At 42.2% G+C, this 20,915-nt stretch overlaps 2 protein-coding genes across 2 annotated transcripts; one reads left to right on the top strand and one right to left on the bottom strand.

Moving 5' to 3' along the window:
* Window positions 1-4,774, bottom strand: fkbp14 (FKBP prolyl isomerase 14). The gene is made up of 4 exons (XM_036539741.1): window positions 4,429-4,774; window positions 3,501-3,652; window positions 1,681-1,808; window positions 1-499 (listed from the first exon to the last, which is right to left on the bottom strand). Exons 1-4 carry the CDS (start codon window positions 4,623-4,625, stop codon window positions 341-343), a joined length of 636 nt encoding a protein of 211 aa, XP_036395634.1. The 5' UTR covers window positions 4,626-4,774; the 3' UTR covers window positions 1-340.
* A 266-nt stretch (window positions 4,775-5,040) lies between these two features.
* plekha8 (pleckstrin homology domain containing, family A (phosphoinositide binding specific) member 8) lies at window positions 5,041-18,482 on the top strand. Its single transcript, XM_036538734.1, has 13 exons — window positions 5,041-5,234; window positions 5,937-6,053; window positions 6,614-6,769; window positions 7,293-7,423; window positions 7,583-7,741; window positions 8,104-8,144; window positions 9,134-9,255; window positions 9,611-9,911; window positions 11,150-11,235; window positions 12,873-12,931; window positions 14,686-14,887; window positions 15,139-15,200; window positions 15,296-18,482. The coding sequence occupies exons 1-13, from the start codon at window positions 5,195-5,197 to the stop codon at window positions 15,491-15,493; spliced, it is 1,674 nt and encodes a 557-aa protein (XP_036394627.1). The 5' UTR covers window positions 5,041-5,194; the 3' UTR covers window positions 15,494-18,482.
* Window positions 18,483-20,915: the final 2,433 nt, after the last annotated feature.

Below are 20,915 nucleotides of genomic sequence, written 5' to 3'. Positions count from 1 at the left end.
CAGACAAAAATATACCAAAACATTACAAACAAAATAGATACAGAAATGGAACAGTTCTTAACCCGTTTTAATTTTCCATTCACAAAATGTGTGTTTAAATGAAAACCAACTAACCTTTGCCAGAGCTTGTCTGAACCAGTTTCTTTGTCAATTTGCAAAGGCAGTTTAAACATGTGACCAGTTCAATTACTAAATTGCAGAACAAAAAAACTGTACTAAAAACCAAAAAAGAGGATTAGAAATACTGTGCTATTTGTTATAAGAGTATTAGATTTAAACTGATGATCCACTTCTCTAATTCAACACATTGCAGACTGAGGTAGTGAAAATCCTGTGGTTTCTACAGTTCATCATGTTCGTAAGTAAATTCTCTGGCAGATATAAATCCGTCTTCATCTTCATCCTCTTTCTTGAAAATGTCTTCCACCATGACTTCGTGGTGCGTGTCATTGGCAGAATAACCATGTTTCTGAAACTCTTTCTTCAGATACTCTTTCACCTGTCACAAGAGAGATAGCACAGACACACTGAACAACAGGTAAAGGACTCTTTCAATGATATCTGTATCATCATGCCTTAAGCACTGTTTCAGCTCTCTAAGGCCTCTAGGAAATCCCTGGTGGCTATCATGCATATCCATTTTAAAATCCATTTGGATTCTGTGATCTAGTGACTGATGTATGTTAGTATACTTGGCTTCCCTTGTCTAGTCAGATTGCATAAATTACCCTGTGGTGGGGCTTGAACAGTGTTATGGGAGTGTTGTTAGCCTGGTCTGACACTGTTGCTCATTTAACATGAATGAATACTGTTCTGTTCTTTTGTGCTGGAAGTCGCTCTGGACAGGAGCGTCTGCCAGATGAATGTAATGTAATGCAGTGAGTGTACCCTCTCCTCCTGGGGCAGCGTGTGTCCTGTCCATGAAAGGCAGGAGAGGACTGGAACAATGCTACTGTCCCAGGTTCCACTCTGACTGCCCACTGTTCCACATCATTTTGAGGTCTTATGCAGCATCCTAACCAAAGTTTGTCCAGTTATCTTATTCTTGTCCACCAAAATGTTGTAGCTCAAGCCACTCGATAGCAAGTCTGTCGAACGCTCATTCTAGAAAATGCAGCGAAGGTAAAAATAAAAGGGTTCTCTGTCAGGGTTTAGATCTCAATCACCACTGTGAACAACATTACTTTCTATAATGGGTGAGTCGGGCCAGCGGATCCTTTTTGCACAACATCCAGAGGATCCGTCCCTACCTCACTACATTTTCAACACAGCTCCTAGTTGAGGCCCTGGTCCTTTCATGCCTGGTCTACTGTAACTCCCTCTTTGCTTGCCTTTCTGTCTGTGCAATCAAACCTCTACAACTACTCCAGAATGTAGACATTTTCATGCAGCTGCAATCTCCCTAAACGTAGTCAAGTCACTCCCCTCCTCACCTCACTTTATTGGCTTCCTATTATCGCTCACATCAAGTTCAAAACCTTGATGCTGGCATACAGGACAGTGAACGGGACAGCCCCCTCATTTCTATGGTCAGTCTTCAAACCCTATGCTCCGTCAAGATCGCTGCGCTCTGCATCTACGGGGCAACTGACTGTCCCGTCCCAACAGAGTCACTTCTCCTAGATATGGTCCCTGTCTGTACTGGTCCCTCATTAGTGGAATGAACTCGTTACTACACACCTCTAGCTTGGAGAGCTTCCAGTCATCGTTCAGATCCATTTCCTTAAAGGACTCATGAGACCTGGGGCCGTTTCGGATGTCCATGATCTCTATGTTGAAGATCAGAGTGCTTTCAGGGGGAATTTTTCCTAAATAAGCAGAGGGAGAATTCAAGGAGAACCATTTTTCATACTTTACCAGAAACATTTTATATGACAGCATGCCTCATGGGTAGGGCTACTACCAATACAGGAGTCAGTGGTTCATCTCCTGGGAAGGACATATGCAATTTGCAGCTGAAATATGGATTTCATGAATATGCAGTCACTGGAGGCAGGATTGTAAGAGGATATGCAAGCTTCTGTGTACAATCTAATACAGTCTGCAGTGCACTTTCTGTTCAGGTTATACAAATGAAGCATACTATACCTGTTTACTTTTCCTGCTCACCCAATATGCTTGCATTTTGAATTCTCATGATAAATAAGGCACTTCTTATTTCACTGGATCAGAGACCTCTACGACAAAATTGTAGCCTTAAATATGAGCAAATATACTGCACAACTGCACTTGTTGAAACATGTATGGCACTACATATTAAGGATGGTGCTAGTAATTACAACTTTGCATGATGGACGCACATGTTGAGATCGTCTGTCTGTCATTTTTAGGTATGTACCACTTATTTTGTAGCTTTGCTTTAGCAGTCATTCTGGATGAGAACATCTGCCAAGTGACAGCATGTAACATCAAAAGACCTAGATGGATGGCTCCTCGGGCACACTCTCCTTGAGTATTTTCTCAAGAGAATCATAATTGCTGCATAGTGGTAAGGAGCAGGACTCATAGCTGTAAAGTTGCCGGTTCGATTGCCCATTGGGGTCGCTGCTGTTGTACCTTTGGGCAAGGTACTTAACCCAGAATTGCCATAGTAAATATCCAGCTGTATAAATGGGTAACATGTAAAAAACTGTAATCTATGTAAGATGCTCTGGACAAGAGAATCTGCTAAGTGCAATATGTAATAATGCATTTCTGGTGATTAATCTCATCACACAAACATCTCATTCAAACCAGATGTGACTGTCAAGATCCTTTTGATCTTTACACAGACAGTCATAAATGTGTGTGATATCTTGATAAATGTTTTAGTCAATTAAGAAATCCTGGGAACATTCAAGATCCCACTCAACTCAATAAAGTGTTCACTCTAAATCAGTGCTCTCAAACCCTGGTCCTAGGGGTCTGTTATTCAGTTTGTTTTTCTATATCACCCTATATCACCCTTAATGGGGTCACATGTTATTCACAACATGATCAAATGTGTTTGGGGATCACTTTTCTTCTACGTTACATGCAAATGACCAGCTAGATAGTCTGAAAGACATGTTCTTGTTATTACAAAGTTATTAATTAAACATTCATAAGGAAATTGCAAATAGCTCTATTTTACTCTTAGCTAACTTAATGCTGAAATGCACAAATAATTTATATGCTGTTAATTTAATTAGGCTTCATGTAGAGTAATATAAACATCCAAACAATGAGTATATAAATACTATGCTACTCTAGGATAAACAAATCCCTCATATATAGGATATACACTGTATACATGTAATCAACCACTCTGCCACAAAAGAATGATTTATTCAGGGCTATAAATATTTCTTAAAGTCAACTGCATATCAGCTGTAAGTGGTGCGTTTCAAGATGCACAGAGAGAAAGTAGAATCCAAGCTTTAAAAGCACACAGAGCACTGAAACAGGCTGTATGCCATTTACAATCAGAGAAGACTATAAACCACTGATGCATATGTGTGTCTGATCCTCTGATACTCTACCTTTTCCCTCCTTCCCGTAAGCTAGCGCAGGTGGAACAGTCAGCTTCCTCTTCTCCCCCGTGCACATGTTCTGCAGGCCCTTGTCCCAGCCTTTGATCACCTCACGGATCCCCAGGGTGAACCACACCGGGTTCCTATCGCCATGTGTACGGCTGCCAAGAGATCCACAGGCACACAGATTCCATCACAATGAAGAGAGCCTTTTCGGCATCTTCCACTCAGAAGAGCGGAATCCTGTTATGTCTTTGTATTCAAACATACGTGTATATATCCTGCAGAAACTCTTAACGTTATCAAGACTAAACAATGCTAATCAAATGTCCTTTCCAAGTAATTCAACCAGTAATGCACTAGGGTGTGTGTAGTGTCCATGGTTAATCTACTGTTATATTCAAACGTAAAAGTCTAGAAAAGACATGTAAAGGCAACGTACCACAGGAACACAACAAGCTTCAATACAGTTAATAACATACTCTCTGGGTCATATTTTATCATAAGCATGCATAGCTGTTCATGTGGATGGCACTGCTTCTTAATGAGCCGTTCAGGAAAAAAAATAGTGCTTTTTACAACCTGACATATGCATGAAGTGCGACTTCTCATCTTAAACTAAACACGTACAAAACCCTATGCAAGCAGTCGAAGTTCTGTAATAATTGTTGCAGTAGTGAGGGTGTGTTTAGAACATGGGGCTTTAGGGCAGTTACCACATGTAATGGTTGAGCCATGTGTTCTGTTCCAAGTTCGGCCATTGCGATCTTCCAAGTCTGGGTCAAACCGCAGAAGTGGATTTTTTTTCCATTTGCTAGGATGATTTTGTACTTAAATAACAAGCAAACTCGCGGACTGAAGAAAGCATCTCATCTGGCTGCCTTAGGAACAAAACAAACCCACTAGTATTATACACCAATCTGCATCGACAGGTCACCTGGAATGAAACAGTGTGCCATTGCTCTCCAGATATCCCTCGTAGTGCACCAGAAGCATATCCCCATATTTGGACTTGCGGTGACAAAGAAAAGGTTTGTGCAAAACTTCGATTTTCACCTCCGGCTCTGGCAGTTTAGCTCCCCTCACATACAAGAAGAGTGATGCCCAGAACCAGCACAAAAACCCGAGTAACATTTCAGTATTAAAACAACTATATTAACATAAACTAACAATCGACTAAGTGTGTCAGTATAAAAAAAATAAAAGACTCCGTTATCCGACAACATACAACGGCAAGAATTGCTACGTGGCAGACACGAAGTAACTTTTTTGCTCGCTCTGATGGCAACAAATGTTCCCTTGTTTCTCTTACGGGACCCCCTCCCTTTCAATGATTGGCTAGGTTTTGTCCAAGATACGCCTCACAAATTGTTTCTCTCAATTTATTGGCCCTGATGAATGCCCCTTTTCTCGATCACGCCCACACAGGGGCGATAACCGAATCGGCTAAAGCGGCTCAGAAGATTTCGCATTCCAGAGATCCACGTGATGTCACACAGCTAGGGTTGGTCTTCCGGTCCGGTGATCATATGGATTGCGATTCATGAAGGGTCTGCGTCTGTAAACAACGTAAAGTCAAGCAAATAGACAGCGGTGGCTCTCAGAGTTACGATAATGGCTTTGGCGAATTAAATGGAGGCCGTGGGATGAGTGGATGTTCACATCTTATAATGATGCACTGCAACGTACAGCGAAAATAAGTCATGGAAGGAATACTCTATAAGTGGACTAATTATATAAGCGGTATGTATTAGCTGAGTAGGTAATTACCTATATACGATTTACCAGCTACTTAATGTCATGATCGGTGTTGAACGGCTCTATCCTTACCGGAATATACTTTTCCGTTTGTGTGCTGTGCTGTCACTTGTAGCTAGCTACACTGCAGAACAAGAGTCGATTCAAATGGACCCAAGGCCTTGGTGTCTGGCTACTCTATTGTTTTGGTTGAGGATGGTGTTTGAAAGGTGGCTAGCTAACGCTAACCATCGACAAGTCATGCTGTGTTAAAGAATCCTTGCCAAAACGGTTATGGCTTAAGTACTGATACGAAGCGGAGTGCCGTTTTGGCAGCCACCTTCTCCAGGTTTAGCTCGACTAGAGACAACAGTGATCCGATCCCTGCAAAAGCTTCGAATAATCCTGAGCTGGAAAGTTCTGCCGCTCTTAAACCTTGCGCGACCGGTTTAAAACAAGCTACTGGTATTCATGAAATTATGTTTGAGTCCTTGTCTGTTAGGGAAGGTGTAACCATACTTGCTGTCGTGTTCAGATAAATTTCTTGAAACTATGTCAAGTGAGTTAAAAGAAACCGGCCTAACCGTAGAGTAGGCTATGCCAACCGTCCGGAAAATATTTTAATTTCTTGCTAGCATGTTGTGCTGTATACTCTGCACTGTAACATCCATCACATTAATTCATTTTCTTTGTTCATTCTTTGTACAGGCTGGCAGCCTCGCTGGTTTGTACTGGACGGAGGAACTCTGTCATATTACGATTCGCAAGAAGATGCGTGGAAGGGATGCAAGGGCAGCATCAAAATTTCAGTCTGTGAAATTCAAGGTTGGGTGCCGCAATGTCTCAGTAACTTTACTTGGTTGTAAAAATCTTCAGTTTCTTGTATCGTTGTTAGTATGATAAATAAGAAAAGAGAATTTCTGTAGTGCAGTTTGATTCGATTTCACTGTACTATTGGTACAGGGCTGACGAAAAACCGTCTTTTCTTTAGAAAATATCACCATACTGGCTTCATTGCACATATGACGTTATGACAAGTCTTACTGCCAATAGTTCCGTGAATTAGTGTTAATAAGATAGGTACTTATTATAATCAGATGTGATTTAAAAATGCTGTAGATTAAAGGGTGTGAAGAGGTGGTCTGAAAAAGAATACTCAGCAGTTCAAGTCATGTTGCACCTTTCCAACTACAAAGTTGTCCAAGTATAAATGAGCTGTAGGAGAAATTACCATGTTTCTATACCAAGCACTTCCCAAGTAAATGGCTGTTACAGGAGTCATTTCTAAATGTTGTACATGTGGATTCAAACACTTTTCCAGAGGTTTCTTTTTTGCGTAGAAACATGGCTGCATTCCCTTTATAAACTTTCATCTGTGTCCACAGTGCACCCCTCTGACTTCACACGAATGGACCTGACCATTCCAGGGGAACAGTATTTCTACCTCAGAGCCATCAATGCAGCAGAGAGGCAGAAATGGCTGGTTGCATTGGGAACCGCAAAGGCCTGCCTGACAGATAATAGGACTAAGAGAGAGAAAGGCAAGTGTCATCCTTCCCAGTGTCGTTACCATTGTCATTCCCAGTGTCGTCCCTGTCCATCTTGCCACGCTGACTCAGTATACAGTTTCCTCTGACTGTTACTCCTTTGCCTTCCACAGCCTCCAAGTACATGTCATGGTCCCTCACCACGCTTCTCCCAAGGGCTCTAGATTACAAATGTTCTGTGACTTTTGCCATTCTGACAAATCTCTGAGTATGCAACTTGTATGAAACTTGACACTCATTCACTGTTAATTGAGCTGTACTGTGGAAGTGTCACAGGTGGATCATGGTGATTTGATGTCTTTTCCCCAGTATCATATGAAAGGACATATGATTTTTTTTAACATTAGTCAGAGGTCTCGTAAAAGGAGGAAAGAGGTAGAAATGCAGGGTTTTTTGAGTAATCAGGACACTCACACTCTCTTTCTCCTACAATTCCCCTCCCTTCCATCTCCCTCTCTCTATTTCTCCCTTTTTCTCTTTCCTTGTCTCCATCTCTTTTACCTTCTCACCCCCTCAGAACTCCAGGAGAGCACAGAGGCCCTGAAAACTAAGATGTCAGAGTTGAGACTGTATTGTGATCTCCTCTTGCAACAAGTGAACAAGATCAAGGAGAGTTCCCAGAGCGAGGAGCCAGAGGCGGTCTTGGAGGTGAGCATCCAACGGAGATCACAAAGGGGTGTGAAAAAGCTCAAGCATCCCGTTGGTCATACTGCATCTGGCGAAGATCCTTGCCAATGTTCCTGGAAACTGAAAAATGACTGGATCTCTGACTGACTCCCACAATGCTTCTGTGTTTGTGTGTAACAGGGTGGTGAGGGCATGGGACCCTTGGTGAAGTCCACCTGCACCACCTTTCTGAAGACCCTGGAGGAGTGCATGCAGATTGCTACCAGGGCCTTCAACCCTGACCTCCTGACCCACAGCCCGCCTGGGTCACCCCCTGTCGCCGCCATCAAGCCTCATAAGGTGGGTACATCACCTGACTCGGAGCATGTACACATGGCAAATCTGCCTTCTGCTTCAGAGCACCATGTAGTTCAAACATACGCTTGTATCATGACTTCAGCTAGAATGTTAAAATTTCCAGAAAAACCTATTTGCTTGTGTCATTGCTACCTTTATTAACACATTTAATGACAAAACCTTTTTACCTTTTTGAACCTTTTGGTATTACTGATGGTTTATCACACAGAGGTTGAACATGTCACTCAATACCCAAGTGGAAAAATCTGTCTGGCTGAAAATCTGTCCATAGATATTGTGCAGTGTAAGTTGGGGGCGAATAGATGCCCCATACTAAGCATCTTTAACACCCTTTATCCCCATAGGTCAAACCTGTCTACCAATCAAGTCAAAGCCTGGTGGAAAAGTAGGTTGTTCCCACTTGTCTTGGTATAGAATGCGCTTGTGCTGTGCCTTAAGTACCTGTTTCTGTGTGATTTACATACCTTACACTTCCTAGATCTTTCATGTGGTTTCTGTAGAAGTGCTCCCATTTTTGTGCCTTGATCATGAACAACAGCTGAACCATGTAATTAACACAAGCATTTCTCTCATCAGGAGTCCAGCTCCCTTTCCAGTATGCCATACTCCTATGTCTTTGGTTTCTGAAACTTGAAATAATGACCTGGGGCAATGTGCTGTGCACTGTGGAGTGTAGAACATAGAACACATTACAGGCCTTTAGCAATGCTCTTATTCAGAGAAAATTTCATTAACATTAGAGCATAAGTGTGTCCATTCAAGTTCAATGAACAACAGTGTCAGTCTAGGCTAACAACACTCCCAGACCAGTGAGTGTGAGCAGACAGAATGGACCATAGCACTTCAAGTGGTCAGTCTCAGGTTGAAAAGGCACTCTCTTTTAATCCAGCCTTGTGTTTTTTGACTAAGAGTGGAGGAAGCAGCTCTAGAAACTCTAGCATCTATCACTTACTGACTGTGTATCTGACAGACTGAATGACTCAGCAGCTCCCCAACATGACAATAGTGGTGAAATCTTTATGAGTAGAGGGCAAAAGGGTCAGCATTGTTGTCACAGCCATCAAACAGTATCTGTTTAGTTCATATTGAATCATATTAACCCTTTAAAACAAAAGGGGAAAGTACTGACTATATCTTGATGAGAAATAACTACAGCCTCACTAACATGCATTGTTGTTAATGATGATAAAGGTCCAATATTCAGCTTCCCACCAAGGGCTGTATTTGACATCCTTGCTGCCTTGAAAAAAACTGATGTTACCCTGTCTTTACCTGATTTTAACTGAAGTGTGTTAAAACTTGCATGACCTAAGAAATCCTTGCCTTCCTTTTTCCAAGAAGGAGCCATTCTTATCTCCACCCTGTGTTCTTTAGGAGGAAAGAGTCAAGCAGCTCAGGAAGTGTCACCGATGTGGCACACGAGAGACCAGACCCTCGACCTGTGACACTAGACCACTCCGGGCCACCTCCACTGGAAACACTGAAGCAGCCCGAGGGTATGTCCAGCCACTGTGCCGAGGCTGGGAGAGAGGAGGAAGCTGAACTGTGTCACACCTGCAGTGGAGCACAGGCAGTTCTGTGAGCTTTGGGCAGAGTCTTCTTAAAGGCTGGGGTGTAGCAGAGAATAGCTGCGGAATGTACTGGTATTTCTCGTTAATATTTTCAGATTTGTAATTTATTCAGTGAAGTGGTTTGAACGTATTACTAGCCTGAGCTCACAACATTTGACACTGAGGACACGTACACGTCGGCCAGGCTGGAAGTGTCATGAGCTGACACGGTGGTCTGTGTGTCTGGTGAGGAAGGCCTTATACCTGTTTCCTTCCATGTAATCCTTGGTGTGGTCTGTAGGGGGAAGCCCAGCTGGGGAGGGGCACAGTCACTCTGAGGAGGCTGTGGACACACATTCCCAAGATGGCCAGGACACGTCTGGCACGGAGCAGGCTGAAGGAGGGGTGGAGCAGGGTGAGAGGGCAGACCTTTCCCAGCAAATCCAAGACCAGCAGGAGGACAGCCCCACCCAGCCCCAGGACCAACAGGAAGTCACCCCTGATCAGAGTGAGGGTGGGCAAGAAGTTAGCCCAGCCCAGCCAGAGGAAAAACAGGAAAAACAGGAGGAAGTGGACACCTTTTTCAGCACTATGAGTCACAGGTACGAAGATCCGCCTCCATGAAGGCTTCGTCAGTGTAATATCAGGGAATAATGTGGAAAAATCATTTCGCTGCAGTATAAAAAAAAAATACAACACAGCTTTTTTACGAAAAGGAAAAACTGGTACAGATATTGCTCAATTCAGTGAATGTGTGTTGTATGTGCACCTCATATGCATAGTTATGCAGCATCGCTGTATGACCCATGCAATGTAGACTACAGCATCGTATAACATACTGTTTAGGTAGTATATTTGTGTGAAACACATTAATGCAGTGGCAGAGGCTGCTGCGGGTTGTACATGTGACCCCTAAATGCCCAGCACATCAGTGAAAGTTAAGTAATGCTGTTTTCTTCAATGGATGCAATGTCCTCTCAAAAGAGGTGAAGCTGAATGAAATAGGGTCTGAACATCCTTCCCCCTTTCACATGCTTCTGATTTGTATTTTGCATCAGCCTTGCTCTCTCGCGGCCACATGACCCCATACACTACCTGCTTTGTTTTAACAATTCTCTTAGTGATCGATAATGTCATTCTGTTTTGCCCATTCCATTTTAGGTTTTAACATATTTTTACTCTCAAGATCTTTATGAGGGTGTTACCTTCAGTGCTATTATTAACTAAAGCACAGAATATGTTTCTTCTGAGCTGGGGATTTCTTTTATACTATATATCATCCACATGATGGTGCTGTGTAAAGCTGTCCAAGAGGGTATAATGAAAAATTATCCTATTTGCAATTTGTACATCAATCTTTACAACCATATTCTGCCAGCCTGTCAGTATCCTACCAGCATCCACAGGAATAATTTGTAAACAGGAAGCTCAACACATCAGGCAGAAATTATGGTGCAGTTGACAGGAATTCCTATGCAAACATTAATAACCATAAGAACACTGGGGAATACAGATTAGAGGATGAGATCTAAGAATTGTAAATTATGTATTTTTTAATCATACAGTGTTTCACGTACACTAACCAGAACAGTCCAGATGGACAAAAGACCACATTATTAATGCTTGTAGGTTCACTTTACATGTTAAAGTATGCCATTTTCTAGTTGATAAAATGAACAGTGAAGAATGAAACATGTGGTTTTGAAATGTGTGCTGTTCTTGCTTTGGGTTGTTTTGTATCTGTTTTGTTTTGGGATGTGCTGTCATCAAATAAAAAGTTGAATAATGACTTGAGCTTTCACTAATGCTCTCTCCTTGTTTGAATGTTTTTGACTTTTAGATTTAGTGATATAAGACTGGAGGACGACAGTGGTATCCCCACACAGCCCTTTTTGGACTCTTGCTATGCTTTAGTGCCAGTATTAGGTAGGATGACTATATTCCCTCTCTCATCAGATTCCTTCTCCTTCTGTCTTCTCTCTGCTGGGGTCTTTCGGTGTGCATGTCGTATAACACTTTTGCCAAAGCAGGTGGCAGTAGTACCCAGCACACACATTACCGATGGAAATTGGAACAAACCTCAGAAATGGTAATGAGCATGATTCATTTGCCCCTGTAATGTCACACTATAAGTGCTGAAGTTGCAATGATCATACCAATACTGTAACATCAATAGCGACTGCATTGGTAGTCACAGAACCAGTTTAAACAAAACCTGCAACACCAGCTTCCCTCTCTCATGCCTTCCCCTGATACTTCTCCAGTTTGGCGTGCATGCTGTGTTGTGGTGGGGGTGGCTGGCTGTGCTCTGGGTGCGCTTGGCTGATTCTCCTTGCCCTCCTTCTCTGTCCACTCTCCGAATTTGAATGGGTGTGGGTCTCAACGTGGGGCTCAGGGGGTGACCTCGCACAACAGGGAACTGTGGCCATCCAACACATCTTGTGAAAACTGTGCTCTGTGACATGAGTATGTGCAAAGGCGGAGCAGCCAGAAGCAGTGGGTGGCTCTTTCTCTTTGCATCAGAAAGCGGGTAATGAGCAGCAATCCTTCCGGCTTTTAAGGCTGGTTTGTTGAGCCTCTGTCCCTCAAAGGTTCTGTTCTGCTGTGTAAGGAGTCTGCTTAAATGACATTACACTACTTCTTAGCCGACACCTTCCAAAGGTGACCTGCACAGCTGACATTTACGTACTGATGGATGTTTCCCTCTGGCTGCAGCTGCAACCCCCTATAGTCACTGTGCCACGCGGCCACCCCACGTCAGACACAGATCGCAACACACAGCACAAAGCATCTCCCTGCACACAGTATGAGTCACTCTGCTTATGCATTTTCTTCCAACCACAAGGCCTAAAGGTGCTCTAATATCTTTACCCATCAGGACTCATTTGTGTGACACAATGAAGACACCTGCACAAACTCTCCCTGCTGCTGTCTGGGTTGTTTCATTGGAATTTACAAATATGAATGACTGATCTCATCAGTTGATTGTCAGATTCCAAAATGTCTTCTTGTCTCCTTACTCGTACAATTTGCGTGTTCTCTTACTTCATAATAATTTTCACATGCTATTTTGTATTAAGAAAAGATTAGCAAAGAAAAAAAGAAAGCAAAAAACATCCACCCCTCATTTAGAGGGTGGGCGCATGTTCACTTTGGTGTAAGATGATTAAAATGGCTTCATGCTGCACTTAGTGCTCTTAATGCTCTTTGTAATCCAATCTGCAAGGCATTCAGTGCACAAAGATAAACGTATTAGTGAGAATTTCTGCATTCATGTACTGATAGCCAGGGATACTGTAATCATTTTCAAATTCAGTATAGAACTTTATTTTTATTGGGGATGCCAATTGATGAAATGTGATTTTTCTGAATGCAAGACATCCTGTCATATGCTGGCATCCATCATTATAAAAGGTACAATAATTTTTTTTTATGCATTTAATCCTGTAACTGTTAGTCTAGTTTATTACAGGCTTGTGTTCAAAGAAATATGTTTTGATTTAGCTATTGATATATCTAAAGTGTGTTCAGCATTTCGGTGACGTGTGACTCTCTTTCCTCAGACAAACTGGGCCCCACTGTATTTGCTCCTGTTAAAATAGATTTTGTGGGCAATATTAAGGTAAGCACTGCTGAAAAATTGTTGAATGTTATTGCAGCTTCTCCATTCTTGACATCTTAATGAAAGCTTCCATTCAGAGCTTGGCTTGAAAGGCCCAGAATGTTGTGAAGTGTTTCAGAGAAATCTTTTTCACATGATGCTTTGTCAGTCATCCGCTCAGCAGACACCGTCCTCCAGGGCATCTCACAAAGCTCACAGTTTTCACATCCTCCATTTATACATCTGAACATACAATATCAATCTGAAAACTATTTGGTTAGAGATTTAGTTCCTCATTGGCTATCCCATAGCAGCCCACAGGTCTGTTTTACAGAATAAATACTCTATTTGGACATACAAATTCACACGTTAACTCTTTTAAATAGAGACATCTTTCCCACTTAAAATGCCCTGACTCAATAAATTATTTACCAGCTTTCTCTTGCTTTTCACCATCATTCCTAAATAGTTTTTTGTGTAATACAAAAGTCATAACCAGAACTTCAGTGACTCCAACATGATCAGTCATTCACCATAACATGTCTGAGATAAAATGTATACAACTGTAAGTGCAATCATTTTGTATAAAAGTATTTCACACTTTATTAAAATGTTTCTTTAAAATGACAACTTTTTATTTGATTCTCAGATTTCAGGAAAGATAGCTTTTTTTGGAAATGTAGGTAGTGTTCATTCCTGAGAAAGAATATAAGTAATAAAATGTAGGATCACTACATACAAGAGAGAGCAGCAATTTTCCAGACTCACCACAAGGTGGCATGTCTCAGTCCATGATGGTGTAGTTACAACTTGAAAATATGGTATGGAGAATGAAGCCTTGTTCTCTTTATGGCATCGGTTCTCCTGCTGTCACTGTTTTTGTGCAATGTTTAATCCTTCATAAGAGACACATTGTACACAGTAGAGGCCAGCAATTTGCCATTCATGTCTCCTCATGCTAAACATTTTTGTAAATTTCATTTATAACTTCCACCATAATACATTTTTCATAATTTTTTCATGAAAAAATATAAATGGCCATTGACATTTTAGTACAGCTGGAAATTTACTGAGCCCGGTTGAGTATGTTGCCCAAAGGGGAAAGAACATGGGAATTAACCCAGAAACCTTTGGATTACAAGGCTTGCTCCTTAAAATGACGTGCCACTGCTGCCACCATAGCACATTTATCATAATAACATATAATGTTGTTCACTTTGTTCTGTGGAAGCTCCTCTTGCTTGTGCATAATTATGTCTACATATGCTAGCAATTGGTTCTGCTGACGTGAAATTAATTAAGTCTGTGCATCCCAACATTCATTACTTTATTATACAGAGTGACTTACATGGCCTTCAGTTGCACTTTCACATCATAGACCTTATAGTGTGAAGTCAAACCGACAATGGTGTAACTACAGCTCTTTATCTTGAGGATGAAAATATATGCATCCCAACTTTGACCCAGCTGCTCTTTCCCTGAACAAGTTCAGCCCTCACTCTTCCACCCACGCTCTCAGAGCTTGCTACCAGTGGAAATGAAAGATATCAAGAAAGTCTCCTTTTAATGAATTTTTAATCAGATTCTCTCTTGTTTTTGATGTACTATATGCAAACTGTTTTGGCAGTGTTATTATGCCACATAACTGTTTGACTGTTCTCTGGGTGAAAGTATTAATTGTTGGCTCAATTTGATGAAGGTGAATTCTGTTCAACAGTATTTGTTGATGAAAATATTACACAGCTGATGTGGAATGCCATTGTCTCTGCCTATAGAAGATCCATCAGAAGCTGGTGTCAGACCCAGAGTGCTTCCCTACACTGCAGTCCATGGTACTGCATGAGGTGGAGATGGGCGTGGCCCAGATGCGGAACTCCGCCACGGAGGCACTGCTGTGGCTGAAACGAGGCCTGAAGTTCCTCAAGGAGTTCCTGTCCGAAGTGAACGCGGGAGAGCGAGATATTCACGGCGCACTCAGTAAGTATTCCCACAGCGCGCTCGCTAAGTGACCTGAGCAAGTATTCCCATGGCGCACGCTCAGTGAGTCAGTTGATCGGGTCTTCAAATGTAGCACACTCAGTGAGTCAACTAAGTGTTGACATGAAGCGTGTTCAGTGATCGACCTGGAAGACTGTTGGCTTGGAGTGAGCCCAGGGAGTTTGTGTTTTTTTTTTTTTGTTTTTGTTTCTAAAACATATGGAGTTTTCCCAATTTCGCTGTCCTTACAGACAATGCCTATGGAAAAACCCTGCGACAGTACCACGGATGGGTGGTGCGAGGTGTCTTTGCTGTAAGTGGAATATGTTTTCCCTGTCTTCCCTCTGAATTTTGTCTGTCTCTTTATTGACATTCCCTCAATGCCCTAATTCCTGCCTCTGTCCCCAGCTGGCCCTAAGGGCTGCCCCGTCTTATGGAGGCTTCATGGCAGCGCTCGTGACCAAGGAGGGGGATGAGCTGAAGGAAGGCTTTGACTCGGGCATGCACAGGGACCTGGGGGTCTACCTGCCCGCGATGGAGAAGCAACTGGCCATCCTGGACGCTCTGTATGAAGAGTACGGTCTGGAGTCTGACGAGGTGGTGTGAGCAGGAGCCCGCCCGGTGACGCCACGAGGAGGGCGCTGCAGGAGAATGCTCAAAAGGGGTTTGAGACTGAATATCCGTAGCGTGAGGACTGAGCATGCTCAGTGAAGTGCCATGTAGATGGAGCAAACCCAGCGAAGGTATTGGAGTGTTGGAGCATGCCGAGTGAAGAGGTGCTGGTGTGAAGCGTGCCAAGTGTGATATGTGAGGACAGAGCATGCCCAGTGAAGTGGTGTTTTGATAGAGTGTGCCCAGCTAGGATCAGGCACACTCGCAAGGACAAGACACTGTGGGCTTGCCCTCTAGGAGACTCGCACACACATGAATGCCAGACACCATTATCGTCCACCTTTAATGATCATGTTCCGCAGAACCTAAGCTGTTCCACTCTTTGCTGAATCTTGGAGGTACTATGAATGAATTTTACTCCAGTTTAAAAGTTTCTTCAGTTACTTTCAGAGGTAAGGGCTGCAGTTTCATTGCTAAGACTAAAGTACTATGTACTGCTATAGCAACTTTTTTGGCATTTTATTTATTCACTTCCTTTTTTTCCCCAAGAGGTCTAACAGAAACAATGTCCTGTAATGCAAAGAGTTGGGGAAAAAATAATTAAGTCTAAAGGGGTTCTCCAACAGGCATATGAGATGGTTACATATGTGCATTGTTACACACTTGTTGCAGAAAAGACTTCTTGAGTCTTCTTGAGTATTCAAACCATCGAGTACAAATCTCTGCAATAGCCATGATCAAAGATATGCAATATCCAATGTTGGATATGCAAAATTTTCAAGAACAAAAGCATTGTATCTTTAGGGTCAGGAAGACTAAAGAGGTTATCATCAGGTAGCAGAAAGCTCATCTCAAGTAGTGCGACCTTTACCTCCCTGTTGAGGGTGATCACTACAGCATACTTGTATCAGTGAAAGTTATTAACATTGGAGACTGTAGAAACTCCTTGCAGTGGGTGGCATCCACAAGTGTAAAGAATCCCCTTTGCACAGTGGCTGGGGAAGTGAGTGGGGCCTGGTTGCATAACTGTGAGTTCAGGCTTGGACTCCTCACTGCAGCCTCAGCCTTGCAACCCCACATTGCATTGTAGCCAAACATGCCATCTGCAGCACAGTGGCTCCATTAAATCCAGCTGTTCCTCAGAGCCCCACAGGTACGGTGCTACATGTGTGCACACCTTTTGTGTGCTGCCATACAGAATGTAACAGTATTATGAAATATGAACATTTTTTTTTCTTATTCCAGTAGTTTTTTCCAGTAGTGCATATCTGCAGTGCCAGGATTCACAGGGTTAATGGGACAGACTGTCGGGCGAAGAGGTTGCTGCTGCCTCAGTCAGGACAGCTTTCTGTGTGGATGTTGGTGTGAGCTGGTCGTTGCCAAACATACTGTAGCAGTCCAGTACAGTCATCAACAGGCCACCTCAAACCTTCTGGGCAGCCACATGCACAAATGACAAAGATTTTATGTAGAAATGTGTAATATTTAATAAGGATACTTTATTTATTGATAGTTTTACATTGTAGGTAAAATAATATAAATTTTATCTTAAATGCAGCAGCAGGAGTTTCCTGGAGTATTTGGTCTGTGTGCTGATTTTTGCTCTGGTGCACATAATTTCGGAATTATTTCAGCCATTTACTCAATGTGGCATTTGTAAAATATATTTCAGTTAAAGACTGCACACATGTCCTCTGATGTTTTACTGCAATATGGGAAATGCCACAATGAATATGTATATGGTAAATGAACTAACTGGACCAGTTAAGCCAGGGTCATTGTTTGGAACAAGAACCAGTATACACACTGGCCCACCAGGAATGGTTTAACACCCCTGTGCTAAGACACTTCAATTAATTGAATAGTGCATAGTATTGTGAATGTTTTAATTTTTTATTTTATTTTGAAGGAAGCTGAGTGTGCCTGTTTAGTTATTTATTTATACCCAGCGTGCATTAAATAAAGCATTTTTCTAGAATATATATTGCAATCATGGATTGAAGATGATTTTATTATCTCAAGGGAAATGATTGTCTTTGCTTTGCTTGTTAGCCACCATGTACTTCCTGCATAGTAGTTGTTTTTATATTTAGAACTGCATGTTCAGTTTTTATTTAGGGCACAACAGCATTGCTAAATTTAAGTGGGACCCAGCTTGACTTTCAGGTGCCATTCCTCAGAATCTTCAGAATGTTGGACTTCTCACAAAAGTGTGTCTAAAGCTTACCTTGGAGTCCCTCACACCAGTGTGCCATCCAAGTTGCCAAGACCTGTGTCAGTGAGCTGGGTGGGTGTTACAGTGGGTGATGGTTTTTACAGCGTTGGGGAGACTGAGGGGGGCATTCTGTCTACCCTGTGGGGCACCTGTCCTTTAAATTTACCTTCTACCTTCGTTCATTTTTTTTTCCCAATTCCAAACACTTCATCACCATTTTGGCCATCACTAATTGAACTTCAAAATTAAGTTTCGGGAGGAGAATTTTCAGACAGTCCCCATGCGGTTAACCAAACTTAGACAAACCAGTCCCATCCTTGACTATAAAGATCCCACTGACCACTTCCTTTATGCATCAACTACTCAAAGCATTCCCCATCCTCTCCATCTCCCTGTTTCTTTCCCCTGTTTATGTTGTCCAAGTGGGTGGTCAGTATCCTCAGCCTATGTGCAATCCCTTTGTTGGACTTAGCTTTGTTGGCATAGTAAAAGTACGGAAATTTATATCTACTGAACATCAATTCATGAAAAATCTTGTTGAGGCATAGAATAAATGTAATCCCTGATTAAATGTGAAGGACAAAGGTCTACCATGGTTAGGTCGAATACCCCCCTGAGTCTGACCAGAGAAGGAAAAAGGAATGCAACCAAAATAAGATCACATTTTGAATGTCATAATGGTCATCAAGCACTTCCTTCAGATTAAGATGTTGCTTGCGGTCTTGCTGCAACTTGCTGTGGTGACTAAAAAGTATTGCCTGTAGCTCTCCCAACTGTGTACAGTCTCAGCAGAATGAATATCCTTGTATATTATTAGTTTTTTTCCAAATGTATTAAACCTAATGAACATACATGTGTGCCTATTTGTGGACATTACTCTCCAGTAAAATATTCTGAAAATAAACCTTAGTCAAGTATCCATTGAGCTAGCCAGTTAAACCATTTTTGCTACTGTACTGTATGTAGCTAGCACCCTCCCTAATGCAGAACATTACACAGCTGGGTAAGATAAAATGGATTATTTAGATCATTCATGTTAAGGGACTTATAATAGGCATATATACGTGCACAATCCAGTAGTAACTTTACATGCCTTATTCTGAGCACTTCACAGAATCAACTGTGATCTACTTGATGTAGCCTATGTATGCAAGTACATTGTATGGTCAAAGTTCAAGAATGTAGTTCACGCCAGGGTGGTGATCCACAGGGCCCTCATTGTGAGTGGCTGGCCTTCATTTATGCAATTTTTTCTTCAAAAGTCCTATACAGCTGGCTTTCAGGAGGCTAATTGTATCCCTGTGGATCAATAGAAATGTTATTGAATATTCAGTAAATTGCAAATGGGAAAGTTGCTGCAAGTTCATAGCTTTGCTGATGTCTTGTTTGTGTGAGCTGGACTTGGTAGTCCATCAGCAGAGGAGGTCCTGTGGTCCATTTTCCTCATGTATGGTATGAACAGCATATATTGAAAAGATATCAAATGCAGGAAAACACATACAGTGATGTGTAGTCGCTCAGGCAGTTCCCTGACCAGGTTAGTACAGAGAACCATTGGGCGATTCTAATATTCACACAACAGCCAATCGCTTTACCCAGTTCACAAGCTTTACGACATCACACTATCTACGTGTCAACACGCTCTTCATCATCCAGTCCGTCTGTTCACACACCCTATATCAGCCAGTACACGTATCACCGACACACACGTAAACCCTGCATTATTCTTTCCACACATTCATACACCTTAGGTCATTCAGTCCATATATTAACAAACCCCATAGTAACTCCTGCTTTATGCAAGTAATGTGTGTTGCATCGTCTGCAGTGTTGCATTTAGACTACTGGCCTTAGGTTTAGTATGGGACGTTTGTGGATGGGCCTGTGTTTGTATGTGTCCCCTGTCGGGTTGGTGCGCCCTACATGCCTGGCATTCCTTCCTATAGGTCAGGGATTTTCACCAGGCCTCATCTGACAGCTGGTCCCCTGCCCGCTTCCTGTCCAATCCACCCCTTCGCCGTTAGCCCCGTCTCTGTAATATGACACCCCCAAATCTGCACTAAAATAATCCCTGTTTCACAGGAAAAGCGGGCAGATGGTTTTTATTTCATGACACCTCGCTTAGGTCATAGGCACTTCAGTAGATGACAGTTCAAAGCCAATACTGCACATCTAGCTTTACTGTGGGTATAGCAGGACTACTCAAATTTCCAATATTAATGTGGAAAAGCAACAGCACCCAAAGCTCCATAACTTTCTGTCCTGTTCTTATTTACTATTGTAACAGAATGGACATCTCAGACCATACTAATAGGGCTTCATATGCCTGCTTTGGCAGCCATTTTGGCTCCTCATGGATCCTGAATGAAGTTTGACTCCATATGTTTGACTTCAGAGTGTTACAGCAGACTTGTGAGAGTGTGAAACCATTTTGATGTCATAACATTGACAATATATTGCATCTTGTATATTTTGTTACACTATGTCGCTGAGGCGGAAATGTTGCACCTCATAGAGCCCTGTGGCTGTCTTTCTATGACAGATCACCTGACACACACCCGGTCATTAGCTGCCCGGCCCATTTTTCCACGATGGCCTGTGATTTATGGCGGACAGGTGGAGCTTGCTTCTACAAACCTCTCATTTACTCAATGGATGGAACATATAGTAACATATATAGTAACAATACAATTACCATGCCTGCCCCTGTGAGGTAAATGTTGGTTAAAATGAATTTTTTTGTCACATTTGGCACTTCATATACAATTTATGTAACACAGGCTAAAGCAAGCTAATGATCAATATCTCCTCTTAGGAAGGGTGACAGATTATTAGAGAATACAATGGTGAAGCAAATCAGAGGCATTAAATTACTTCAGTTAAAAAAGAAAAGAGTGGGGAGTATTTTTAAGAGGTGTGTGAGACGAAAGATGACACTGCACAGTTCGAATGTTGGCAGGTAGTTAGTTTACCCCACCTCTGGGGAGCTGGAGAGGAGAAAGAAGGAGATTCATGAGATTCTTATGGCAGAATTTATAAATCAAATCTGCCCTGGTAAGGGAAATGAGTGTGGATGGAATAAAAAGGACATGTAGGCTTTTTACTTGGACATCTCTGCTGGCAAATTCACTTAATGCAATTTGGGAGAGAAGTGCGGCAGACTAATGCAGTTAGCAGCGGCCACCCAGCTTTAAACCTATC

The sequence above is a fragment of the Megalops cyprinoides genome, chromosome 10 (assembly GCF_013368585.1).
Source record: "Megalops cyprinoides isolate fMegCyp1 chromosome 10, fMegCyp1.pri, whole genome shotgun sequence".
Taxonomy (NCBI): Eukaryota; Metazoa; Chordata; class Actinopteri; order Elopiformes; family Megalopidae; genus Megalops; species Megalops cyprinoides.
The sequence above is the reverse complement of the archived record's forward strand: the minus strand, read 5'-3'. Positions and strand labels throughout refer to the sequence as shown.